The sequence below is a fragment of the Pteropus vampyrus genome, unplaced genomic scaffold (assembly GCF_000151845.1).
Source record: "Pteropus vampyrus isolate Shadow unplaced genomic scaffold, Pvam_2.0 Scaffold36, whole genome shotgun sequence".
NCBI classification, from domain to species: domain Eukaryota; kingdom Metazoa; phylum Chordata; class Mammalia; order Chiroptera; family Pteropodidae; genus Pteropus; species Pteropus vampyrus.
The window spans coordinates 8,661,496-8,688,324 of record NW_011888817.1 but is presented as its reverse complement, the minus strand read 5'-3'; the positions used below and the strand labels follow the sequence as shown (position 1 = coordinate 8,688,324).

The 26,829-nt window shown below is 51.0% G+C and overlaps 1 protein-coding gene across 3 annotated transcripts; it reads right to left on the bottom strand.

The window, feature by feature from the left end:
- Positions 1-9,068: 9,068 nt before the first annotated feature.
- Positions 9,069-18,952, bottom strand: TINAGL1 (tubulointerstitial nephritis antigen like 1). 3 transcript variants are annotated; one of them, XM_011357810.2, is made up of 12 exons: positions 18,822-18,952; positions 17,991-18,308; positions 17,015-17,078; positions 13,179-13,271; positions 12,816-12,930; positions 11,667-11,790; positions 11,430-11,580; positions 11,118-11,307; positions 10,964-11,009; positions 10,568-10,691; positions 9,706-9,751; positions 9,109-9,610 (listed from the first exon to the last, which is right to left on the bottom strand). In XM_011357810.2, exons 2-12 carry the CDS (start codon positions 18,298-18,300, stop codon positions 9,470-9,472), a joined length of 1,404 nt encoding a protein of 467 aa, XP_011356112.1. In that variant the 5' UTR covers positions 18,301-18,308; positions 18,822-18,952; the 3' UTR covers positions 9,109-9,469. The 3 variants fall into 3 exon arrangements, with proteins under 3 accessions (XP_023385031.1, XP_011356112.1, XP_011356113.1); XM_023529263.1 differs by lacking the exon at positions 18,822-18,952 and having other exon boundaries at positions 9,069-9,610; positions 17,991-18,300; XM_011357811.2 differs by lacking the exon at positions 17,991-18,308 and having other exon boundaries at positions 18,822-18,948.
- Positions 18,953-26,829: the final 7,877 nt, after the last annotated feature.

The window sequence follows — 26,829 nt, the reverse complement described above, 5'->3', positions numbered from 1 at the left end:
ACCAAGAGCTTTCTGCCTACGGCCTGAAAAAAAAAAAAAAAGTCAGGATTCTGTAGCAAAGTGCAAAAGGTTTGGGGCACTCTGTTGGTCAGACAATGGACCCTGTCTGTTATATCTGGGATATCTTTTTTCATATCTTTGCTCTCAGGATATCCATAGTTTTATTTTAGGCGTGTCTCTCATGAACAGCATATAGCTGGATTGTGTGTTTTCATGCATGCTGATAATCCATCAACTGGTGATATCAGTCCATTTACATTTTTTTGTGATTACCAGCATCTAAAATTTTATTTCTAAATCTTATTTTGTGTTTTCTATTTACATATGTATTATCAATAGTTATCAATTGCTATGTAACAAATTACCTCCAAACTGAGCAGCTCAAAACAACAAACATTTATTATCTCACACAATTTCTTAGGGTCAGTAATCTGGGAGCCATATAGCTAGGTGATTCTAGCTCAGGCTCTCTGGGAGGTTGCAGTCAAGCCATCAGCCACAGCTGCAGCCATCTGAAGGGTCTGTTGAAGATCTGCTTCGGAGTTCACTCACATGGCTGAAGGCAGGAGGCTTCAGTTCCTTGCCACATGAGCTCCTCCATAGGGCTGTTTACGACATGCCTTCCCCAGAGTGAGTGATCTGCGAGACAGACAGCTCAGAGAGAGAGCAACCAATATGGAAGCCATGGGTCCTTTCTAACAGGATTGCCAGATCTAGCCAATAAAAATACAGGATGCCCAGTTAAATCTAAATTTCAGATATTTCAATATTTGCATGGGACATGCTTATACTAAAAAATTATTCAATGCTTATTCGAAATTCAAATTTGACTGAGCTTCCTGTATTTTATCTGGCAATCTTATTTACAACCTAATCTTGGAAGCAAAACCGACTGCATAGTTTGCGGGACCCTTATTAAAAAATTATTAAGAATTTCAAGTTTGAGAGCAGAGCATTAAAGCAACATGGAGCCGTACCGAGGGCGGCATTGTATGCGAGAGCATGTGCTGCACTCCCAAAGAGCCAGCCCTGCTCAGGAGTGACATGCCATCACTTCTATCATATTCTGTTGGGCAGAAACAAGTCATTAAGTTCATCCGGCACATTGTGGAAGGCGCTACACAAGAACCTGGGTCCCAGGATAAAGGGATCACTAGGGCCATCTCGGAAACTGGCAAACGCACCAAGCTTTTCTCCGCTTCTTTTATTTGTCATTTCCTGCCTGGAAGTGGACTGACACTCTTCGTTCCTTTTGTTTCCTCTCTAGTGGTTTAGAATTTCTGTTCCTTCATTAGTCATCCTTAAATTTTCAATATGTTTACTTCAGTTAACAGAGTTTAAAGTTAATCAATATCCTCCCTTAGAACAACCAAGCTTAGACTGCTTTGGAACTCTGATCATAGTTTCCTGCCTGTAATTTGATTGTTCCCCAGTTTTTCAGTCTTATCTTGTTAATTTTATTCCCTCAAACCAATCTTAAAATTTTTTTATAAAGTCTATGCTTATGTATTATTATTATTATTAATTTCTTTTGCTTTTTTCCTACTTCTTGAAATCTTCTTCCTTCTGGGTTTATTTCCTGAGTTTTTCATATTATCATAATGTGATATCTTGTCAGAACTGAAGATTCCTATGGTATTTTTTAGTGATTTTTAAGACTTTTGTTGCCTCTCTAGTCATATTCTATTTTTGTTCCCAATATTGCGTATTTTGTGTTAATGATTTGTTTATTTTATTAAGGTTTTCAAAATAATTAGTTCAACTTTTTGTTGCTTTCCATATCATTACTTTCTGCTTTATCTTTACTGCTTCTTTTCCTCTACTCTCTTTGGGTTTTCTGAAGACATCTTCTAAAGTCTTGAGTTGGATGCTTAATTCATTTTTTGCCAATCCTTCCTGGTTTTAATAAAAGCATTTAAGACTATAATTTTCCCTCCAAGTTTTATTTTAGCTTATTGTTATTCAGTTTCAAATATCTTATAATTTCCATTATAATGTTCTTCTTAGCCCATGAATTATTTAGAAATGAGTTTTTAAGTTAACAAACATCGAATTTCCTTGGCCAACTTTTTATTGTTGGTCTCTAATTTTATTATATTGGGATTAGAGAATCTGACTGAATGATATCGATGCTTTGAAAAAATTTTAGACTTCCCTAATGGCCACCTATGTGGTATTTTAACAACTGTTCTATGTGAACTCGAAAACAATGAGTAACTTAATTGATTTGCTACTTGGTTTTAAGAAAGTTTAATTAAATTTTCTACTTTGTTTATAGATTCGTGACTTTCTCCTGGCAATTCTGCCAGATTTGCTTTATATGTTTCACCAAAATACACATAAATTCATGATACGTATAAATTCATGGTTATATCTTCTCGGCAGATGTTTCCTTTTACGAGTGTATTGATAAGGGTTAGGCTGCTGTTACATGAGACCCTTGAAAACAGTGGTTTAAATAAGACAGAAGTTTATTTATTGTCAATTTAAAAGTCTATAGCCACAGTTCCTATGGGGTTTGGTACAGGGGAAGCCACCAAGCAGGAGAGATGAGACGAAGGGAAGAGAGTGAGGTTGGAGTATTTAATCCCCGGCTCTTTCACGGTGAGGCCACCTCTGCCCTACAGGACTCTCTCCATCAGAGTTTTGGTCACCTCTCCCTCCCCTTGGCCTCACAGGCTTTGGGGGAGTGAAAGCTGTGCTGCTGCTAGTCCCAGAGTTGCCGCATTCTCTCCTGTGACTCCCCTATACCCTGCTTTGTCATTAATCCTTTTGAAAATAAACTCTGCCCAAATTCTAATTAGAGCACACCATCTGTTTCCTGTTGGGACACTGAGTGATGCAGACTGGCATTGTGATTTTAAAAGTCATTGATTCCGGATGCCTTTAGGCAAGCGAGCACTCTCCCATACATGCTGGACACAGAATACTTCCTATTCTGACACTCCTGGCTCATTCTAGTATCTGCCTTGTCTGAAAGACAATCGAAGCAGAGATGGCAGAGACGCTGGGTTAATGGCCCCAGGCTAAGACAGCCACCACACCCAGGTCTCCAGAGCACCATCCTGCCATGAGGAAAGGAACTACTCAAAGTCTACGAGTGACACCTACTTTGTCCATCTCAACATCAGCTCAGCTTGGCCACTCAACTCATGGTCAGAGCTGTTTCTCTCTAGACAAACTCAGGAGCTCAGTCACAGGAACTCACCTTTGTCTGAGGATGCTTTACTACCTCAGATGGACCAATACCTTTACCTAGTGCCTATCACTTTCTGCAGGACCCAGAGTTAACCTGGCCCTTTAAGGTGACTTTGCATATCTCTGCTCCGATTCATTAGGGACTGATTTCTTCCATCTGACTGTCTATGGGCCTGATTTTTTCCCTCATTTCCACATTCTTAGGGAAATCCTCAATCTTTGGCATGCAGAGATAACAGAGATCACTGTTCCCATTTTACAGACTGGAAACTGAGGTTCAGAGTGGAAAGTGAGCTTTAGGGAGTCCAGCGAGCTGGAATTTGAGCCTGGGTCTGTCTGGCTCTGAGTTGGAGGCTTTCCAAGGATGGTGTGTGTACTGGCAGGAGCCAGGGGAACCTGGATGGAAGCCCAAGTAAAGGACAGTGCCACAGGTGAGGGACACCTCAAAGCCAAACTCGAACTGCCCTGGCTGGGGCACAACATCTGCGTGAGAGGTGCAGAGTTGGGGCCTCAGCAACGAGTCGGCCTCTGGGGTTCGATGGAGTGAGAGCCACTCCTGGTTCAGCTTTGTCCTCTTGGGCCAGTGTCCAGGCCTCAAAGAGCGGTTAGGTGGACTCAACACAGAATGCACATAAAACAAGCAGTCCATCGTAGCTGCTCAGTTCTGGGACTCCGCAGAGGTCTCTTCTCATCACTGCTTCTTTCGGCTGAGGCAGGTGAGCTGTGAATTCGGCCACCAGGGGGCCCTGCTGCCAAGGTCGACAGGACCTCCAGGCTCTGCCTGTGTGTACTCATTCGTTCGTTCGTTCATTCGTTCGTTCGTTCATTCATTCGTTCATTCATTCATTCATTCATTCATTCATTCATTCCTCCTTCTCTCAACAAACAGCTCCTGTGTCTCCTCCGCACCCAGTGGCGTCTTGCGCAATACTGAGAGCAGAAAGGGTGCGGCCCAACCCTGTTCTTGAGAAGCTTTCAGTCGGCAAGGGGTACTGTGGTAGAGAAAGTGGGGTGGCGGCGGGGGGTAGCGCAGAGGATGGATGATGACTGCACGGAAGGGTCAGGAAGGCTTCTCCGAGGAGGAGGCTTTTGAACTTGACGTTACAGGATGAGCAAGTTTCAGCTCCCGCTCTGCCAACTCTGCTGCCTACCTGTAGCCCCAGGCCAAGCTTGCCTGAGTGTTCATGGCTACCAGCTTCTGTGAGTCCCAAACTTCAGGTCCCCACCATCTGTGCACAGAGCTGGAGGCCAAAGAGTCTGCCTGGGTACAAGATAAAGAGGGGCTCTGAGTACACCTGGACACAGTCTAGGGACAGCCCAGGCTTTCGAGCCCGACCACTGAGGGTCCCTACCGCTGCCTAGCAATGCGTCCATGTGGATGTCACTTCACTTCCCCTCACCCCCATCCCCAGCCTCAGTTTCCTCCCGATGAAATGGGGGAATAACAGTCCTTAGCTAGAGTGCATATCTTCAGTATGGCTCCCTTGGCACCCATCTCTTTTATCTATAAACCGGCATATTGTGTTAACTATCTCATCACATCCTTTGGTGGGGACCATGCTGTGCCCCCTGGAGCAGAGAGCAGGACATTCCCCGCCCCCCTCCCCCCGCCGAAGCCCTGCTCAGACTCAGCCTTGCTTTACTTTGGGCAGACTGTCTCAGGTATTAGTGCCAGAGCCACAGAATTTGCACAAAGTGGGTGGAGTTCTAGAAAGTTACCTCCCCGGGCTCAGAAGTGAATCATGGAGAAGCTGGGAGAGGAATCCCTCACACTCTGACCTTCAAAGGGTTATCTCTCTGACTCGATGCACAAATTCAGTGGAAGGCAGTGTGGTCTGTGTCCAGCTTCACCACGCGTCAACTATGTGACCTGACTAGTAACACTCTTCCCTGAGCCTCGATCTCCTTACCTGTCAGTGGTGGTCACAGCAGTCCCTAACTGTCATGGACCCATTTCTGTCATCTGTTCAGCATTCCGCCTCCCCCTGGAATGGCAGCCCTTCCTTTCTTTGAGGATCTCCTTCACCACCAAACACTGTCGTGGCTTCCATGACCCTGTCCCTTGGCCCAGAAGTGAATCCCTGATTAGAGCCAGGCCAATCAGAAGCCTTCTCTGCTCCGTCCAGTTTTGTTGTGAATTGGAACTGAGAAAATGGTTGTGGGCTGAGGGGCTGAGGAGTTATCATTGGCCACATGCCCCTTTTCATTAGTCTGCAGAGAAAAAGGCAGAAGAGAGAGACTGTGCTGACTCTTTCCTGGCCTGTGTCTGGGCCTTGCTCGCAAGCTGGAAGTTCACCCTCTCTTAGATTCTGAGAGTTGTATTGCTGGTTGGCATCGGTTTCCAGTGATACACTTTCTCACAGAGATGTATATAGGATCAAACGAGCTAAAGTGTGTGAAACTCTAAGCCCAAGGACTGGCCCACTGCAGGCCCGGTAGGCATGAATTCCTTTCCCTTAATGGGCACCAGGCAAGGATGGGGGGTTGGCAAGATACCAGGGAGATGTGGTGAATCAGCACTCATGAAGTGATATAACTCAGCCACTCCCGGGAAACTAGAGTCAGGTGCCTTGGGACCCCGCAGAGCCCCACAGGAGACCAGAACGAATGCCCAAGCAGAACATTTGGTGGATAGAAAAGGATAGGACTCAGAAAAAAATTCCTGCTCCATCCTTTTGTGGGAGGAAAAAGTGTCAACAGGTACACCCTCTGTGTCAGAAATATATGCTGGAGTCCCTGGAGGTCCAGAAGATGGATGCCAAGAAAGGCTTTCCAGAGAAGGAACATGTGAGCTGGGTTTGGAAGGATAAGAGTTTGCCAAACAGGGAAAGGACTTGGAAAGGAACATGGACTATCCCTACCAATCAACCATAGTCTGTACAGAGCTGATTAATATGAGGATTGGGATGGGCTGGGTTTGAATCCTGCCTCAACCAAACTTGAGGCTCTTCTATGCTTCTGTTCCTTATCTGCAAAATAGATTGGAAATAAGGGTTTGCTTTTAGCATTAAAGGAGAAAATATATATTAAAGCAGTCAGAACAATTTGGTGGTAGAAAGCTGTGGTTAAACACTCAATGAAGGTTTAGCTCATTAGGAAAAGCCTTTACATTATCAAGTTCAATGCCCTTAAAATGATTATAGCTGTTACCATTTATTGAGCCCTTAAGTTCCAAGCACGGTGCTAAATGCTGAGCATGCTTTGTCTCATGTAATCTAACAATTCCAGGAAGTGAGTACAGTCATGTGCCACGTAACTATATTTTGGTCATGAAGGACATCATATACATCAATGGTCCCATAAGATTGTAATGGAGCCGAAAATTCCTACCACCTAGTGACGTTGTAGCTGTCATAATGTCGTAACACGATGCGTTACTCATGTGTTTGTGGTGATGCTGGTGTAAACAAACCTATTGCACTGCCACTTGTATAAAAGTAAGGCATACGCAATTACATACAATACCTAATACTTGATAAGGATAATAAATGACTATGCTTTATGTAGTTACTATACTATACGTTTTATCTTTATTTTAGAGTATACTCTTTCTACTTACAAAAATGTTTGCTGTCAAACAATGTGCTGTGGCAGTAGCCTCATACCTCTCATGTTTACCAGGTCTCTCGACTGTATCGTTTTCTCTTGTGCTTGATTTAATCTTATATTTCATAGAGTCTTGTAGCCTAAGAGCAATAGGCTATATCATATAGCCTAGGTGTGCAGTAGGTTATACCATCTAGGTTCGTGTAAGTATACACTGTGATGTTTGCACGATGACGAAATCACCTAACAAATTTCTTTGAACGTATCTCCCTCCTTTAGCGACTCAGGACTGTATTATTATCCTCATGAAAGATAGAAAAACAGAGGTTTTGAGAGGCAAGATTACATAGCCAGCCAATGTGGAACAAAGCAGGGGCTCAAATTCAAATGGAGGTTCGTCTAATGACCCATGCCCTAGGCCCAGAGAGAGGAAGGGACTAGGCTCAGGACACACATGAAGGGGCTGGGGAGCCAGGATTTCCAATTTCTTGATGAGCTCAAGAGCAGTAATCTGGTGTGGGGGGTGGGGGGGCGGAGCTTTAATTTTGCTTGGCTCTTTATAACAACACACCCATTACCGACGTCAGAGACCCAGGAGTGGCTGATGGAGGTTACTGAAGCACCACTAAGCCCTCTACAGTTCCACCTGCACTCTCTCCCACTCCAGGGCTGCGGGGAGGACCTGGAGCTTCCTGACACTGGGGAATAGGGCTAAGGAAGAGCTGAGTCAACTCCACAAGGTCTGCAGGGCTGGCAGTGCTAAAGACTCAAGACCAGGCCACGCCCCAGTTCCCCTCCAGTCTCCACCCCTGTAGCTTCCGCTGAAAGTCCTTGTAGAAAAATTCCAGCCTTGCCCTGCGGAGTAGCCCCAGGACAGGATTTTTCCAGCTGGGTGGGAGAAGTAGGGTGTGTCCTGGCAGCAGCCGCCCGCCCCCCCCACCCCCCGCCATCCTTAATTGGGTCCCCGCCTGGTCGCCATCCCCGGGGCCTCTGGCTGGCCTTGGCTCCTTGGGGAGGGGCGGGTCGGCCAGCGGACTCGGGCTCGGGACGTTCTGGCAAACAGGAAATGAGACAAAGGCAGCCGCTTATCGGACCCCCACATTCCTTTCAGGTGATGGCTGCGCAGCCAGGGGACTCTGGCTGGCCCCCAAAGGCTGCTCTCCAGGGAGGAGGACTTCCCAGCCTCGCCTCCCCTCAGTGACCCTGGAGGGGCGAGGAAGATCCCTGCCGTGGGGAGACTCCTCCCCAGGCACAGCATCCCCGGGAAGGCAAGGGGCTCCCTACTGACATCTACACCTAGAGGGATGTGCTGGGGACCAGGTCTTGGAAGAAAGTGGAGGGGAAAAAATAGGTCATATTCACTCAACCATTCCATAAACTGTAATGCCACCTTATGCCAGGGTACTGTGGGTACTAGGACCCACTAATGAACCAGACCCAATCCCTGCCCTCAGTGAACTTCCAGTGTAACAGAGGAGGTAGGTAGACACCCTGGGTGAAAGGGCAGGGTGTGGGTGAGTTCAGGGAGGGGGTTTCTAGGCCACAGTGGGTGGAGTCAGGGTGGTTTAGGGAAACATCAGTTGCCCTCCACAGGTACTGTCTGAATGAAGGAACCCTGGAGTTGGCTTTGAAATAGGAGTGGAACAGGGACAAGTGGTGGGCAGAATGGAAGGTATCTAGACTGGGGGGATAGCATGTGCAAATGCCCGGTGGTCTGCATGTATACTGGACATGTGAGGAGCAGTGAGGCCCCTGGAATTGCCTGAGCACAGGGTGAATAAGCTGATGAGGATGCTGGTCAGGTGGATCCTGTTGGCCTTGAAAGCCAGGCTGAGGCCTAGGCTTATTTTGCTGGCACTGGGAACCTGAAAAGGTCGGGTAGGAAGAGAGTTTGGACAGACAGGCCCTGCTTAGCCTAGGGGCAGGGGAAGAAGAGGGGGCCCCTCGCCTGGGTAGCTTGGAGAGGCTGATCTGCAGAGACAGAGGCTCAGCTTCTGTTGGGCCGTGCCCCCCCTTGCCTGCTGGGCACCGGCGCCAGTTCTGCTGATTGGTGGGTTGCCCTCCCACCTCCAGCAGCGCTGACTCAGCGTCTGAAAGGTGGTTCCCACGGACACATGTCTCCCTGGGGGCCAAAGGTCATGCCCTCCATGCTCCACCTCCAAATGGATCCGTGCCTAGGGCTACTGACAACTAGGGCTGAATGGAGACTAAGATGTCTAGACCACCCACCTCTGCCAACCAGCAAGGCCTCAGGCCACCCTTTAGGCTAACCTATGCCACCCCAACTCTGGCCTGGCTTTCTACTCTCAGAAGTTACAAGTTACTAGAGTTATCAATATTTCGTTTTTTTATTTTAAAACAGTGAAAAGAAAAATAAATATCTTTGGAGAATAGGAGTACAAGGTGGACTGGGGTCGTGGGGCTGGAGACTTGGGGGTGTCCTGGCTTTGGTGGTTTTGCGTGGGGGTGCCGGGGGCCTGGGATCTGCAGGTTGGCTCCTCCCAGGCCAGGTTCTGTCCGGTCCCCGCTGAGAGGTCTGGGGGCTCCACCAGCCTCGCCTGCCCGCAGCTCCCAGGCCGGGCGCTGTGTCAGCGGAACCGTGGGGATTAGGTCCCTGGCGCCCGCCTGTGCCCCGGGCACCATCGGGTGGGTGGGCAGGCGGAGCAGGGGAAGGCGCCCCACAGGGGGCTCTTCTGCTGGCTGCTCTGGCGTGGTGCCCGCGGCCTCAGTGGTGACCCATATCCTCCATGCCCACGCGGCCCCAGACGCCCAGCACGAAACTCTCGATGTCGCATTCATTGGTGCCGCGCACGATGCGGAAGTGGCCCCTCTCGCCCCAGGCTGGACCCCACGAGTTGGCCGCAGTCTGGGAATGAGGAGTGTCAACGAGCAGGATAATGGGAGAGGAACCAGGAGGAGCATTGGGCGGGGGGAAGGGGATGGGGCTGAGCCGGGACTCACCCAGTATTTGAGCGTCCTTCCATCAGGCAGAGTCTCCTCTCCCCACCTGCAGGCCAGAGCCAAGAGGGGCAAGGGTGCTGATTCTGCCTGCCTTCAGGAGCTCCACCCCCAGGCCCTTCCTGTCCAGGCCCCTGTTGTCTTTGGCAACTTGGGTAAACTCTTAGGACTCGGGCAGGTCTCTGTCCCTGTCTGTACCTCCCCGTGTCCACATCTCTAAGTCTGTGTCCCTGTGCCCAGCGTGGGGGAAGGCAAAGAAGGAATAACTAGAGGGGTATGCAGAAAAGGGGAGAACCTGGGCCTCCGTCCCGCCAGGGGTCCACATCCCGTGTACCAGTTCTCTGGGAGCTCACACTTCTGCCTGCCCACCCTACCCTCCTCACTTGGGGAACCAGGGAAGGGTGGGTGCCAGAGACCAGAAGGAAGAAGCTCAGAGAATGTGGGTACCTTAGAGGCCCCAAACTTCCATGGCAAAGTACATTTCATTGGTTGGACAATTGAAATAAGTGACCCTAACATCTCCTGTTATCTCAAGTGGGGAAACCGAGGGCCAGGGAAGTGAGTCAGGCAGAGCTGGGAACAGGTGCTTAGATGTGGAGAGGATGAGCAACTCTTGAATCCTTGTCTATATTTCACTGGAGTTATTTTATCCCAGTGTCTAAGGAAGAAACAGTTCCTAGAAAACTTTAAAAAGCCCCCAACTCTTGGTGTGACCGGAGCAAGTCCCTCCTCTTTTTGACTCTGTTTCCTCCTCTTTGAAATGGGGCTTTGCAGAGAAATAGTCAGGATTCGAGGCAGGCTCAGAACCCTCGGTGCAAGCTTGGCTGCCCCCGCCTTACCTACCGCCCCCCGGCAAGCCCCTCACCCTGTGATCTTGACTGAATGGGTCCCATGCCGGCGGTATCGCTCTGGCCTCCCAAGGCTCACTGGTGTGTGACTGTAGATGCCGCCCTGGTACAGGAAGAAGTCCTCGTGCACCTCCATGAGGGCTGTGAGCAGAGGTCAAAGGAGGGCCGGCTCAGACTGTTAGCCCAGGCACCGAAGCCCGAGTCTGGAGATGCATGCCCAGACCCCAGGGCCTCTCATACCAAGGCTCTAAGTGCCCTCTCCAGTGGTGCTGCCCATGGGGACGGGACATTACTGGTCCCCACTCCTGGCCCCAGTGGACTTGCTGCTCGTCGTATAAACCACTTGTGCCTCCATGCCCAGTCTTAAGCAGGCACAAGCTTCTGGAACCAGGGGCAGGATGAGGGCCATTTACCTTGGACGGGGCCATTCTCCATCAGCTCCTTCATGATCTCCTTCTCCTGGAGGGTGGAAGGTGGGGAGGAGGGCATACATCAGGGGTGAGGTTCCAGCCCTTGGCCAGCCTTCCAGCTCTCTTCCTCTGCCCCTTCACCCACATACAGACTTACATTGGAGCCAAGGCGGTAGGCAGGAGTGACCTGGTAGATGTCATTGGCATGAACATGGTGATTGGGGCAGCGGGCAATGGCCTGGCGTTTGCCCCGACCCATGGCCCGGCTGTGCATCATACAGCGGGGCTCGGGGCCGGCCTCATTCCGCTCCTGGCCCGAGAACGGGTAGCAGTGATCAGACACAACCCTGGAAAAGCAGCAGGAAGGAGCAAGCGCAGAGTGAGTGTGGCCCGGGCCCTTCCTGCAGGGGGCTTTCCTAAGGCCTCCACAACATGCCCTCTTCCCTGCCCACACCCCGCAGCTGCTCACCCTCGACGTCGCAGGAACCACCAGGCACCATCGAGGCGCCCACCACGGCAGCCCTGCTGGTTGTGCTTGTCACAAGACAACAGGTTCTGGGGTGACAGGACAGGTGTCATGTGCCCCAGAGAATGGATTGAGACTCGATCAGATGCCACAGCTGGTGGGAGGAGGCAGAAGGGCCATCAGAGGGCTCAGGCCTTGGCTTTCCCTTCCCATCATGCCAGCTCCTGCCCTTGGACTTACCTGCTGTGGAGAAGGCCCAGGAGCCTGCACAATTGCCCTGGTCAAGAGGCTCATGGATTAGGTTGGGCCACTTCTCAGAGGCCTCAAAGGCTGTGGGCAGCCTCTCCCCTGGGACCAGCACTGTCTGCAAGACAAAAGTCACTTGGTCTGCCTCCTGCCTCTGCCTGGCCTACCTCTCAGGGCCCTGTTGGCCTTGCAGGGCCACCAGGAGTCCAGGGCCTTCTGCGGTTTGTTCCTTCTTCCTTCTGCGGAAGGATCCCAGCGACCTTCATGCTGACTGGAGTGGAAGACCCAAGCATCATTTAGTGCCTCCCTAGTGTCAGGTAGGGGATGACTAGTCTTGTTTTACAGATGAGGCAACTGAGGCAGGAACAGGTAAGTAGCCAGGCCAGAGTCACCCCGCTTTCCATCCTCAACCCCTGCTTCATTCCTCCTCTGCACCATCGAGTCTGCCACATCCTCCTTCCCACCAGGACCTTGGGCTTCGGGCCCCAAAGGGCAGGGGAGGGAAGAAGCAGTCAGGTCCCGTGACCTAGCAGGCTGCCAAAGCAAACAGCAGGAGGCAGAAAATAGCAGAGGCCCTGGGGAGCAGGGCAGGGGCAGGGTCTGGTCACCCCAGCCTTGGGCTGAATTCCCCCTGCAGGGAGGGCCACTCTGGCTAGCCCCTGCCTGTTCCCTGCCTGCCACCGAGAAACAGAGCCTCAGGCATGTGCTCCAGCCCTGTCCTGCTGAAGTGCCCCTTCCTCACCCTTTCACTGTTCTGTGTCTGGTTCCCATTTCTCCCCCAAAAGGGTCCCAAAGATGGGAAAGGAGAAGCCCCCTCCTCCCTCGGTGTTCCGCTCAATTGCCATTTGTTTCTGAGAATTGCTGCTCTCTGGCCAGAGCTGGAGGAGTGTCTGTCCTTTCCTTCCTAAGGTGACCTCCTGGCCCCTTGGGATCTAACCCAGCCATACTGGGACCAACAGCATTTTTTCCCAGGCTGGGGAGGCCAGGAAGGGGTTCATGCTGGAACCACAACACTCAGAATCTTAGCACCAGTTCTCGAAGGCCCAGAGAAGGGAAGTGACTTGTCCAGGGACACACAGCCTATTATAGAAGGATAGGCTCAGGCCTTTGGAGGAATAGGGCACAGGGCAAGGATGGACTTACATGAATCTCATTCATGTTGGTGACAGAGGAAGATGGGCGGATGGTGCCCAGACGGTAGCGAATGCCCTCATCCAGGGTCATGCCCCAGAAGGCACTGTGGTTCCCAGCCCGCCACCTGAAAGAGAAAGGATGGCAGTGACAGATCTGCCAAGTCTGGGGTCTTGGAGGTGTGTGCATGTGGGCAGGAAAGATGAATACACGGCTAAGCGTGCACACAAATAAGCGTGTACACGGCTAAGCGTGCACACAAATAAGATCTGAGCGTGGCTGTGCCAGGCAAGTCATGCATCTCAGGCAGAATGTATGTGTGTTGTGTGTGCACGTGCATGTGTGCCCACTGCGGGCATTTCCAGGGCCTCTCACCCATAGTTGCCCTGGTTGATGGCGCTGATCATGTCTTGGTCCACCAGGCATGGCTCCTGATCACATTCCCACTGTCCTTTCTCCTGGCAGGTGCTGGGAGAATAGGAGGAAAGGAAGAGGTGAGGGGGTGCTAGGCACCCTCTGAAGGTCAACATGGGCCTGAGATTTTATACCAGCATTCGTGGGAAGACCCTTAGATGATCCCATCCAGCCTGGTGGCTTTAAATGTCAACGTCAAGTTCATGATTCTCAAGTTTATGTCTGCCTGCATCTCTCCCTAAACTCCAGATTCAAGAATCTTGCTGTTACTCAACATCAACACTGGGGTATCTAACAACAGTTCAGACTTAACACATCTCAAATGAAATTCCTGGTCTCCTCTACTCCCATGCTTGCCCCTAGCACAGTCCTCAGAAAACAGCCACTCCATCTTTCCTGGAGCTCAGGCCAAAAGCCTGGGAGTCACCCTTGACTTTCTTGCATTTACCGATCCAATTAATTGGCAAATCCTGTTGGCTCTACCTTAAAAACACACTCAGAATCCAAACCACGTCTCATTCTTTCCTACAGCTCCCGTGGTCCAATCACCTTTCACCTGGATTATGCTGTAGCCTCCTCACTGTTCTCCCTGCTGTTGCCCTGCGTTTCCCTCCTTCAGTATATTTTTAACACAGCTGCCAGTGATCTTGTTAAACTCACGTCATATCACATTGTTCCTCTGCCTCAAACCCTCCACTGGCTTCACATCACAGAATAAGAGCCAAAGTCCTTATAGTGCCAGCAAAGCCCTGCATGAGTTGTCCTCCTGTCCCCTTTCTGACCCCCTCCTTCTAGTTCTGGTTCCTGAGGCTCCAGCGAGGCTGACCCCCAACTATTCACACCAGCCATACTCCTGCCCCAGAGCCTTCGAGCTGCTCTTCCTCCAATAACCTCATCTTTCACTCACTTCTAAGTACAAAATAAAAGATCACCTTCTCAGGAGGCCTGCCCTGGCCACCTGTTCAATATTCTCTACTCTTTCTATCCACTTCTCTGTTTTATTTTCCTCCTTAGCATGTTATCACTATCTGACATACTCCAGATTTAGTTATTTATATTGTTTAGAATTGTTTCCTTATAGACTCTAGGGTCTTTGAGAGCAAGTATTGTTTGGTATCTTTAGTGCCTAGAAAACAAAACCTAGCACATAGTAGGCACCCAATAAACACTTGTTGAATGAATGAGTGAATGAATGAGGCAGTATAGTGAAGTTGACTAAGAGCATGGATTCTGAAATTCAAAGCCTGGGTTCCAGTCCTAGCTGACTAGACATGTGACCTCAGATACATTATTTCAACTCTTGTCTGTAAAATGAAGACAATAACACTACTACCTTCTAGGGATGCAATGGCAGGCTTGCAAAACATTTAGCACAAGGCAGGGCCCACCTTAAATGCTCCAGAATTGTTATCGACCATTATTGTTCCCATTACAGTCACCCTGCCCCCACCTCCTTGGAGTTTCAGACTCAGATCCAACTGGCCTCCTGACAGCTCCTCTGGGTGTGTAAAAGTCATCTCAAACTTAAAATGGCCAAAGCGCCTTTCCCCAAACCAGCTGTTCTCCTAACATCCTCAACTCAGATAATGGCACCTTATCCACAGATTTTCAAGCCAGAACTCTGTGCGGTCTGTGGTGTCTCGGCCCCACCCCGCACCCCCATGCCTCCTCAATCAGCAGGTCCGGAATGTCACATCAAGAAAGACTCCTAGTCCACCTCACCTGCCTCTCACCCTTCCACTGCTACCGCCAACTCAGATCCTTCATCACCCCTCACCTGGACCGTGGCAATGGCTTCCTAACCAGGCTCCCTGCCTCTTTACGATTCCCCCACAAACCCCTTTCTGAAGCCAGAGAGATCTTTGAAGAATGTAAATCAGATTGCGTGATCTCTAAGTGGCTTCCCACGACACTTAGAACAAAATACAAAATCCTCGCCACAGCTCATGAGACCCTTGGGAGGTGACCTGCACCTCAGGGGCCTTTTCTCCCCATTTCACAGCTCCAGGCAGTGAGCTCGTCCCCGCTCTGGCCTTCCCACAAGCTATTCCCCTCTGTTCCCTCCTCCTGGCCCTGGGCCACTTGTCCTCTCATCTTCCTGGCATCAGCATAAATGTCCCTTTCTGAGTGGCCTTCCCTCGCCCCCACCCCATTATTCTCTCTTTCCCCCTATCGCAGCTGGGAGAGGTTGTAAGGGTATGTTTATTTGTGTGTGTGGTTCTTCACCATTAGATTGGAAGCTCTAGTGCAAGAACAAGGACTGTCATGCATTCTGGCTGTACTTAGTAGGTCTTCAATAAATAAGTGTCGCCTGAAGCATTGAATTCTATGAATTCTTCGATGCTTTCACAAGCTCATAACTCTGCTATTACAAGATGCTAAATTACCTCCTTCCAAGTCCGCTGGAGGCTCCCGCCTCCAATGCTGCCTTTTAAGGAGCCTCAAGGGGAACCAAGACCCAGTAAGGCTGGGCTCTCCAGCCCCAGGAGTGGGCGGAGGCAGTGTTAGAGCAGTGTTAGAGAGGACCAGAGGAGACTGCAGAGAAGGGAGATTCTCCTTCTCCTTCCCTCCCGCCTCAGACTCCCTCCAAGCATCTCTCAAGGGTTCATAAAGCCTGGAAAGCTCAGACACTGCCCAACACCCTTCCTCAGGTGCCAAGCACAGAGAACACAGCCACCCAATGCTGGCCTGCAGTGGGGCAGGGTGGAGGACAGTTGGGCTGGCCACTTCCTCCTCTGCCCCCAGGGCTGCCCAAGCAAGTCTAGACTGGGCTGGTGACAGCATTCCAGAGGGGGCCTGGGCCACTAGGTCCCAGGGACAGGAATGAGAGAAAGTGTTAACCCCTTGCTGTCCAGAGGCGTCTTTTTAGGACTGGCAGAATCATGCAGGCATGCTCCATCTTTCTGAACGCACGCCCTCAGTTCACACACACACACACACACACACCCTCAGTTCACACACACACACACACACCCTCAGTTCACACACACACACACACACACACATACACACATACATTCTCTCACCCAGGCACATTTTCACTATGACCCAGCACCCTTCACACCAGTGAGGCAATGGAAACAGCATATGCGTAATGCATTCCAAAAGTTTCCTCCTCCCTGGGGCCTCTTGGTCCCAGGCAAAGAAGGCAGGAGGTGGAGTGGTGGGTGCAGAGCCTCCTCCTCTAAGTCGGGGGGGGGTCCCCATTATGGCATTCAAAGCTTCCTACCCAATCCTTCTCAACTTTCCATCTCAGGCCTCACATTAAAGTAGGGGGCACACCTGACCCCTTCGTCCTCCTGCCCAGAGTAGTGGGGAGGGGTGGGGAAGGATAGGGGCTACATTCCAGGGAAGGCCCTGCTACAGGCTGGCTGGCCTCCAGCTCAGTCATCCCTGACCCTCATCCGGTCCAGGGCAGCGGATGCTGCAGTCAGAGGTTTCCTTCCTGGCACCCCCTTCTTGGACTATCCCATGACATGGGGAAAGTTCGGGAGGGACTTGGGCCCAACCCAAGCCAGGAGAAGTCAGGAATGACTGCCACCTCAGGGTCGCACCTAGAGTCAGGTATCCGTGGTTGATCATTCCTGGAGAATGTTGTTAGAATGCTTACAGAAGTCGACATGATTACTGTAAATATACCCATGTTACGTATGAGAAAACTGAGGCTCAGAGAAGGGAAAGGACTTGTCCAGCAAGTGAGTGACAGGGATAGGATTTTAACCAAGTCTGTAGGCCACAGAGTTTACAAGGCCTTACTCTCCCCCCTCCCCACCCCGCCACAAACCCCAAACACTCACCAACGGTTACAGTTGTCCCAGTAGGTTCCCAAGACTGGATAGATGCGATCCCCACGCATACATCCTGGTGAGAGAGAAGAGAAGAGAAGTGGAACCAAGACAAGAGACTATAGACTAAGATGGCCAAGGATCCAGATCAGGTATCCAGAAACATGCGCGTACACACGTCCCAGCCCTTACTGAAGCTAAAGTCAGACTACAGCTTAAGACAGCGCCTGCAGGGCCACACACCCACTGCTGCATGGGAAATTCAATGACTCCAGTTTGGATCCCTCTTGCTTCACCTGCACGCCAGCCACAACACTCCTTTGATCCTTTGCATTTAAATGAGTTGGGGCATGGTGATGGGGGATGGGCAGGACATGGGGAATCTGAGGCCCAGAGAAGGCAAGTGACTCCACTAAAATAACACAGCACTTTAGGATGACAACCCAGGTATGCAGTCTTGCACCCGCAGCCCCATGGAATTGTGGGAAGGAATTCAAGCGTTCTCCTGTCAGACACGGGCAAGTGCATGGGAAAGGAAGGTGGCGAGGGCTGGAGGCGGGAACAGATTTGACCCATCTCCCAGGTGTGATCAGCCATCTCAGGGATGGAGAATCTTTAGCAAAGACAGAAGAATGGCTAAGATGACCCTGATCAACTCCTGTGTGCTTTATCAGCCTGAGGGTGAGTCAGCAGGCGGAGCCAGCACCTTCCATGTCCCGGATATGTAAACAGGACTGGGAGAAAGGGCAAGAAGCTGCTTCTCCTGGGCCAACTTAAAATCCCACTAACCAAGGATCTTCTCTCTTTCGGTCTTGGAGAGATTCAAGTTGGACCAGAGCGAGGACTCCCCAGAATCAGAGAGTGGAGCAGGGTCTCTTTCCCAGATCTGCAAAGCCTCCCCTGGAAATGTCAGTGCATCAGCCTTGCTCCCGAGCCTTGCTGAGTTTGGGGCTGACAAGTAACCCACCCCTGGCCATCTGGTGCCCACCTTGGACGGGGGGAAAAGGGGGTGGCACGCCGAGGCAGAAGTCCCAGAAGTCAGGACAGCAGTCGGAGACGGTGCGGTTGCAGAAGAGGTCACAGTAACAGGTAGCACCCAGGTAGGGCAGGGCGCAGTCATCGATGCGGCCGCGGCAGCATAGGTCCTGCTCCTGGCAGTACCGGCCACCTGCATCCCGGATGCCCCGCAGGTGCAGAGCCGGTGCTAGCTCCCGGCGCCCACGACCTCGCTGGGCACCCAGGGCCAGCTCACCAGCCAGCAGCAGCAACAGCAGCAGTGCCTGTGGACATCGCCACATGGTGCCTCCTGGGCCCAGGGAGGGCAGAGGTCAGGAGTCAGAAGTGGTGGGCAGCAGAGACTACCTGACACCCCAGGGACTGATTTCCCAGCTTCCTGGGGCTGTGAGTCCAAGGGTTTAGTGGGGTCAGAGATCCTGATTCCTGCATTCCCAGGCAGGACATGGGCAGAAGAGCCACAGTTTATGTGTCCTGGCTTATAGGGGGAAGGAGACTGAGCAAGAGAGGAAGCCCCTCCTTGACCTGCCTGGGTACCTGCCAGGATGTGGCATTCTTGGTGCCCCGCCCCCCCAACTCAATACCAGTAGTTCAAACCCGAGATCTCTCCTGTCCTGAGTCTCTCTGCCCCTCACCTCAGTCTCCGTCCCCGACACGGGTCCCCCTCTCTTCCGTTCCTCTCTATGTCTCTCTGACCCCTCCACTCCCCCTCTCTGCCATCTGTCATGTCCCTCTGTCCGCCTCCTCTTCCTCTCTGTTCCTTCTGTCTGCACCCTCTCCCTTCTGAGCAGAGGACCGTCCCTACCTGATGAGGGGTGTGGGCTGGGCCCAGGCTGCCCTTTGCGCCGCCTCCGAACTCCTGCGACCGCTGGACACTCAAAGTCAAGTGAGGAGCGCGGGGCGGGATCGCTTTTTGTACCGCCCTGCGGGCCGGGCGCCTCCCTTGCCGCGCGGCGGGAGGGAGTGGCCCGGGCTCGTGCGCACCTGGGATAGCCGGGTAACTCAGGCGCCAGGACCTGCGAGGGGCACGGTGAGCACGTGACTGTGCTCGCTTGATCTTGGTGGAAGCGGTTCCCTTAGGGGGCGGAACTCCAAACGAAACAGAAAGGACAGTGGTCTGATACCGGTAAGGACTTCCCAACGAGCTTCGCCGTGGGGCTAAGGGGCCCGGGTGGAGAAGGGGAGATAAAGGTCAGTGGAGCTCAGAGCTTCGGACCTAAGTTTGAGAAACGATGGGGAGGGTGAGTCCCCTCCTGAACCCTCAGTAATAAAAACAGCCATGTACACCTCTCTTCACAGTGCCCACCAGGCTTGGGGCCACCCTAAGCCTCCTCTTTTCTCAGGAATGATTGGAATCCTGATGGAGATGGTTTAGGACCCTGCAGATGCCTTGAGTGGCTCATCCTCCTCAGGGTTTGAGGTTGGTGTGGTGCGGGGGCCTGCACGCCCTTTTTGTGTCTGCCAGGGCATTTTGCCAGGCACTGCCCTCTTTATCAACCACAAGGGCGTCCTGCTTGGCACCTATTCTCTTTCAGGGCCCAAGAGCAAGAGCTCTGCCAGCTGGTGCCCCCTGCAAAGCCCCCCCTTCTTGCCCCAGGCATAAACCCTTCCTTCGCCTGGGCTGGCCTGGGCCCCAAACAATGGGGCTTCTGTCCTGTCAGGCTTGCTGTCACCTTTTACCTCCAGGTTGCGCAATCCCCTCTCTTCCAACAGATTGAGTTCAGGTCAGAAGACTCTGCAGCAAGAAGGATGAAAGAGACCACCTGGACAGATCCTCCTCATCCCTAAGCCTGAGCCTCAAAGCCACCCTGGGTGGAGAAGGAGGACATCAAGCATGGGGATTCCTTTTGCCCTCTCTCTGACCTCCCCATAGACCTCCCCCAGCTAAGGGCATCCTCAGCTGGCCAACTCCTGGGGGAGGGGAAGGACCAGGACAAACAGGCATCTGTGACTGGGTTACCCCCTGCCGGGGGTCTAGATAGTATGAGTTGCCAAGGGGATCCTACCCTAGTGGGAGGAGGGGGTGGAGGATGGGGAAATAATTTCCCGGGTCCCCAGCACTGGCAACAACACACTCAGGAGCTGGCCCATCTGCTTTCTGCAGGGACCTGGGACAAAGCCTAGATGGGAAACTGAGGCTCAGAAGATCAGCCATGTCTGAGGTCACATGGCCAGAATGGAGGCTCTCTACCTGCCACCTCTCCACTCCTTTCCCTCCAGTCACCTTTAGTCACCCACTACAGGTCTCAACACCCTCCTGGTCGGGAAGTCCCTTTCCATATGTAACCTCCATCCATCTTACTGCAGGGCGGGTCCTTCAGGATTGGTAAATGTTAGTTATATCCTCGGGGTAGGAGATGGAGGCTGCCTTCAAAAGAGCTAAATCAGTTTCACTTGGGTTCTGGGGCTGGGGGCTGGTCCAGAGGCATCGGGCTTGTTCTTTGCTTCAAATTCCCCCTGTATGCCACCTGTGTGAGTCTGTGTTGTGTGTATGTTTATGTGTGCATCTGTATATCTCGTAGCTGTGTTTCTGGGGTGTTTTTGCTTGCATGTGTCTATCTGAGTCTGTCTCTCTGTTACCTGTCTCTGCTATGTGCCTGTGTTTCTGTCTGGATGTTGCTTTTGTGTTGGGTCTGTCTGCCAGTGTCTTATTTGCTTGTACTTGTGTGCTTATTGGCTGGTGTGTCTGTGTCTATAGCTGTGTGACTGTCCCTGTGTGTGTCTGCCTATTTACTAGGTGCCTGTGTATCTGCGGAGGTATCTGTGTCTGTTGGGGGGTTTTGGTTATCTGCCTGTCCTTGCCTGTCTGTCTGTCAGTGCCTAAGAGACAGAAGCACAGAGCAGTGGAGGATGGCAGAGCCAAGAGCGTGGCTGGGGGTGGGAGGGTCCCTTCTCCTCACTAAGCTTGGCACTGAGCCCTCACAGTGGAATCTCATGACTTGCTGGGTTCCTTGGCCAAAGACGAGAGGAAAAGGGCAGGGCTCTGGGAGGGGGGCTGGAATCCCACTTTCTTTTTCCATGACCCCTTCCTTCCTGGTGACTCATTCTTTGTCTTATTCTTATCCAAGGGCCTAGGGTAGAGCAACAGGTAAGGAGGCACAGCAGGACTTACCGTCTGAGCCCTCTGCCTCCTGTGGGGCAGGTGGCCTGGGGCTCAGCAGTGACTGTCCTTCCTTATCTGTGACTCTGGGCAGATACTACCCCTCTCTAGGCCTTGGTTTCACATCTGTACCTGGTCGCTCCCTTGAGGCCCTTTCATGTTTTTTTTTCTTTCTATAAAGGGAGGTGAAACTAAAAAGGGGCACTGACATGCCTAAGGTCACACAGCAGAGCAGGGGCTCAGGCCTCCTCTCTTCTCTCTGGGAGCACAGCACTCCCCTCCTTTTCTCCCCAACAACAGCTCTGGGTGCTCAGAATGGGCCATTCTCCTCTGGAGCCTGAGCGGGGCCTCTTGGGAAGACAAAGATCCATTGTGTTCTGCTCAACCCGCGTCTGTGGCCAAGGACCCATTACTTAAGGTTCCGGGGGCATAGATTTTTGGGTCTTAAACGGCACTAAAGCTCTGGCTGGGGGTCCCATGTGGCCTACTGTGGTCAGCCAGACATGTCTAAAACTCAGAGCAGTGCTACCTGGGAGTGAGTGTGAGATCCAGGCCAGGCCCAATGTTGTGTGCGTTGGGGGCCATGTCGTGACACATCAGGCTTTCTGGGGACCTGTTGAATTGCCTTATAGAAAGTACTCCCCGCAGGGCTGTGCGACAGGCAGAATGTCATGCTGCCGTAGCATGCTGGAACTTGTGATAAGATCTGGGGCCGTGTGGAAGTGCATGGAATGCTTTACTGTCCGATTTTTCTCATTCATTCAACAAATATTTGTCGAGCATTTAGTATGGGCCAGGCTCTGTGCTAAGTGCTGAGTGTTCAGGGTTGAGCCAAACAGACAGAGGTCCTGCCGTTGTAAAGTCTTCAATCTAATGGGAAGATAGGCGAATAAGCAAAGATACCAATAAATCATTCCACAGTGTGCAGTGCTATGAAGATATGCACAAGGCATAGGAAGGCGGAGCAATGTGGTGGTCAAGGAGGACTCAGGGAGGAGATGACATCTGAGCTGATACCTGAAGGATGAGAAGGAGGCAGCCATTCCTAGATCCCAGGGGAGAGACCAGGAAGCTAGATCAGTACGAGCAGCAGCCCTGAGGCCTGGCACTGGTTGGTCTGTCTGAAAAACAGAGAATAACAACCCAGAGTGACCCCACTACAATGAATGAGGGAGACAGAGGAACAAGATGAGGCTGGGAGGTGGCTAGGGGTGCAGAAGACTCTGAGAGATTTCGACGTGGGAGGGACATCGTGTGGTTCACAAGTGCAAAAACTTACTCTGGCTGCTCTGTAGACTGACCACAAGGTAAAAGTGGATTCAGAGAGGCCAGGTAGGAGGCACAGGCGTGACCCAAGCTAAAGATGCTGAGGCTTGATCGAGGCTGGTGGCCATGGAAATCAAGAGAAACCAGCCTATTCAAAAGCTATTTTGAAGGTGAAACTGACAGGACTCACTGAAGGATCAGATGTGATGGGCAGAAGAGGAGAAATTGAGGACTTCTGGGTGTCTAGCTTGGTGGGTTGGAGATGATGCAAATTCTCTGCTCCTCCCATTGAGGGGCAGAGACTGTACCCCTCTCTGGAATCTGGACAAGCTGGGGGTTCTGCTTGGATCATAGAGTACCACGTACCCTTGCTGGTTTCTAGCTTGGACTGGAAAAAGAGGAGTTCTGAGCCTGAAAGGCTTTTCAAACTGGAAGCTGGGCAGAGAGCAGGAATGGTACAGTAGACTGAGCTGGGAGGAAGGAGGAGAGCCAGGTGAGAGAGCCGTCGGGAGCCAGTAGAAGAGAATGTTTCAAGCAAGAAGGAGAGCTGACCTGTGTGGAATGCTGCCCCAAGGTCTGGTAAGCTGAGGACAGAGAAGTGTCCACTAGATTTGGCAATAAGGACACTGAGGTGACCTTGATGAGAGCATTCTTAGTGGAAGAGTAAGTATGGGAGCTGGATTGGAATAGGTGAACCAGCAAATGGGAGCCAATGAACTGGAGAGAGCAACCACAGGCAACTTTTTAGAAAGTTTCAGTGTAAAAGGAAGCAGAGAAATGGGACATTGGTTGGAAGGGAACAGAAGGATCGTAGGAGGGTTTTGTCCACACGTGGAGGGTATAAAACTGGATCTCTATGCTGATGACAATGACCTATAGGAGACAAGGAACTGATAATACAGAGAGAGGGGATTACCCAGGAGTAAGGTCCTTGATAAAGACTTGGACAATCATCCAAGAGATGGCAGAGGAGAGGAGAAGATGGGTTTGTAGAATGCACCACGTGAAGACAAGGCAGCCTCTCTGATGGTTTCTGTTTTTCCATGGAGTGGGAGCAAGTTACAGCCAAAGTGAGATGGGAAAGGGGAGGGAGTGGAGGATCAAGGATTAGGTGTGAGATCTTCATCACAATCAAAGCCACTAGAGAAACAGAGGATTTCTGTTAGTGTGGAGTGACCATTTGGAGTTACTGACCATGAATTTGTAATAACCTGTCAGTCTGTTTGATAGCGTGTTCTCTGCCATACACAGCATGTGCCAAGAATGGGCCTTTTCCCAGGTAATCCAATTATCTCAATTTATAGATGTGAAAGCCAAGACTCAGATTTTCTGGCTTACTCAAGGTCACACAGCTGTTAAGGGCAGAATAGGACCTAGAGCCCAAGCTTTGAGCGCCTGGACATATGACTACAGATGCTAAAATTTTCAGGACTAAATTGACTCTCACACCCAGTAGTGTTTGTGGTCATCAGTTGTTGTTACAACCTGGGAAATGTAGAAAAGAGAAACAGCTTCTTTCCCTTTTCTGTAATATTTCTGTATCATTGGTGCTTGGGGGCCAGTTGAGCACAAAGAGCCCTTAAGTGCCGCTTCCTTGCAAAGTCTGTTTGCTGAGTAACGGCGCCATTTCTCCATTTCCATCTATGTCTAAATTGTTACTTTCTTTCGATCCCGGGCCAGGAGTGATGGGATATGGGGTTAATGTCCCCCCTGCATCTCTTAATTACCTGCCTTCTGTCAATTCAGCACCACTTTCACTAAAGAAAGCCCCTGGAGTAGAGTGGTTATCACCAGCAAACATCTTAGAGAGCTGGTACTATCTTCGGTGTCTGTTTACAGAAACATTTCCACACCTCACTTGACAGTTCCGGGGAAGCGCTCCTCTTCCCAGCCACGAGTATTAATAAATGGGTCTTAAAAAGTATAAGAGGCTCTGCCATGGCTGCAAGCACATTTTATACTTTACCTTTTAATCCCTAAGCAGAAAGTGATAAAACTCCAATAGTTGAGTGAATACCCATCCAACAGAAAGAGTCACTTTTAAGAGCTGGCTCCTCAGGAGGAAATAACGTGAGGTGACCTTAGTAATCATAATGGGCTGAATCCTCAAAAAAGATATGTCCTGTCCTAACCCTTGGAACCTGTGAATGTGACCTTATTCGGAAAGAGTCCTTGCAGATGTAGTTAAGTTAAGGACCTCTGGGTGGGCCCCAGAGCCACAGACAAGTGTCCTTATGAGAGATACACAGGAGACACAGATCAAAGAGGAGGAAGCAGCATGACTGTGGATGCAGATTGGAGTGATGCGGCCACAAGCCAAGAAATCTGGAGCCACCAGAAGCCGGAAGAGGCAAGAAATGGGTTCTCACCTAGAGCCTCCAGAGGGAGAACTTCTGGCCTGCAGAACAGTGAGAAAATAAATTTCGATTGTTTTAACCAACCCAGGTTTGTGGCAGTTGGTTACAGCAGCCCTAGGAAACCGATGGTGGTCTTCCATTTCAAGGATGTACAAGGCCTGAGATCTGTGCGTCCTTTGGAATGTGCCAAGTGCAAAGTGATATGCCGACTGAGCGAGCACAAAGCAACTTACGTTGGCAAAGCAGAAAAAACTGGCTCAGACAAGTCCATGCCTCTTAAAGTGGTTCACACACTTCTCTGCAGTGATAAGGGCATAATATCGAGGTTAAGAGCACAGACCCACTAGCCAGATGGTGTAGGTTCAAATCCTGGCACTACCTCTCAGTAACCGTGAAGCCTGGGGCAAGTTTCTTAAGTGCTCTGTGCCTCAGTTTCTCCATATGTAAAATAGGGACACTAATAACAGTTCCTACCTGTGGGGTAGTTGTGAGGATTATACGACAATATATTTAAAGCACCTGGGATCGACAGTGCTGACATATCACAAGTACAAGATAAGTGTCTGCTAGTATTAAACTGACCCAAATCAGAATAGCCACAAGTGATCTCAGAATAGTCAAATAGATGTAAAAATGCTTAAACTGACATAAAGTGAGCTGGACCAGTTAAAACAGCCTAAAGCGAATGTAAACCAGCTCAAATCTCTTGAGTCAACCATAGTAAATCAAACAGGCTTAGAAAAGGTCTGGAGTCTGCACACACAGACAGTAACACACAGCCCCACATGGCTCCCAGAAGTAAGCGATGATGTACAGGCAGAGGGCCATGGAAGTGAGTCCACACCTAAGACAGATCAAGACATACTTCCCTGTTGGCAACACAATCACCAGCTGCTAAAAGGACACTCGAATTACTTACATCAGGTCAAGCCTCAATACCAGGAACCATTGTCACACTAAGTGGACTTGGGACTTGCTATCTTGCTCCAGGATCCTGAGGAATTTCATGAAACCCAGAGGCAAGAAGGACAGTCAGAGTCCATGGAGATCTGGAAGGTTGCTGGCCCAGAGGGGAAATAACCCCCACCCCCCAAGACCAGTAGCTCCTTGAGCAGCAGGATGAAGAGAGGGAGACCCTTGGGGTTGGGGGTTTCAGAAGAGAGACCAAAAGTTAGAGGCTGTCTTGGGGCAGCTCACTCCAGTGGTCACAAGTGCCTCAGCTCAAAGGCAGTCCCTAGCCCCCAACGGCACCCCCCCACCCCTGGGGTGCTCTCTCCAGGGGACACTGGTAATGCATTCATATCCACCTGTGTCTCCTGATGATGGAGAAGGGCTGGGGGAGACACCAGGGTATGGCTCAGGGCCCGTAGGGGAGCCGGCTCCTCTAAACTCAAGGCTGGTGAACAGTGGCCCTTCTATAAAAACAATCAGAATATGAGACGATAAGGAGAGTCCCAGAAAGTCTTCCTCATGTCACCACATAGCTGCTTGGACACATGTGCAGGTCAAGGGCCCGGGTAGGAGTCAGTACCAATCTTGGCTCTGTCTCTGACATATTGTGTGACCTTGAACAAATCACCACTCTGTCTGGGCCTCACTAACTCATGTCCGACTAGGGCGGGAGACCTCCCTTGACACCAAGGCTCTAAACTCATTTAAATCAAATGGAGCTCATTTAGTCCAACACTCTCATTTGCAACCGAAGAAACAGAGACAGAGAGGGAGGAATTGAGCCACAGGCTCACAGCAAATGAGTGGGAGATAAAGGGAACAATCATTTCTTGTCCATCAGCTGTGTGTTTGAGTAACTCCCTCCACATGGAATGGCCTTTCCTACATCCCAGCCAGCACAAATGCTGTGAGCATGTGCCACGGGCTGGGCACCTTCTATGGGCTGATCACTTGACATGAATCATCTCATTTATTCTCCAGCCACCCTCTGACCTATTTTCCCCATTCCACAGATGGGAAAAACTGAGTCCCAGAGAGATGACTCACTCATACACAGCTATTTGAATCCTTATCTTTACTTTAGTGCCCCTAAGGCAGAAGGAATAACGAGGAAGGAATGCCAGAGGTGAAGAGTTCCA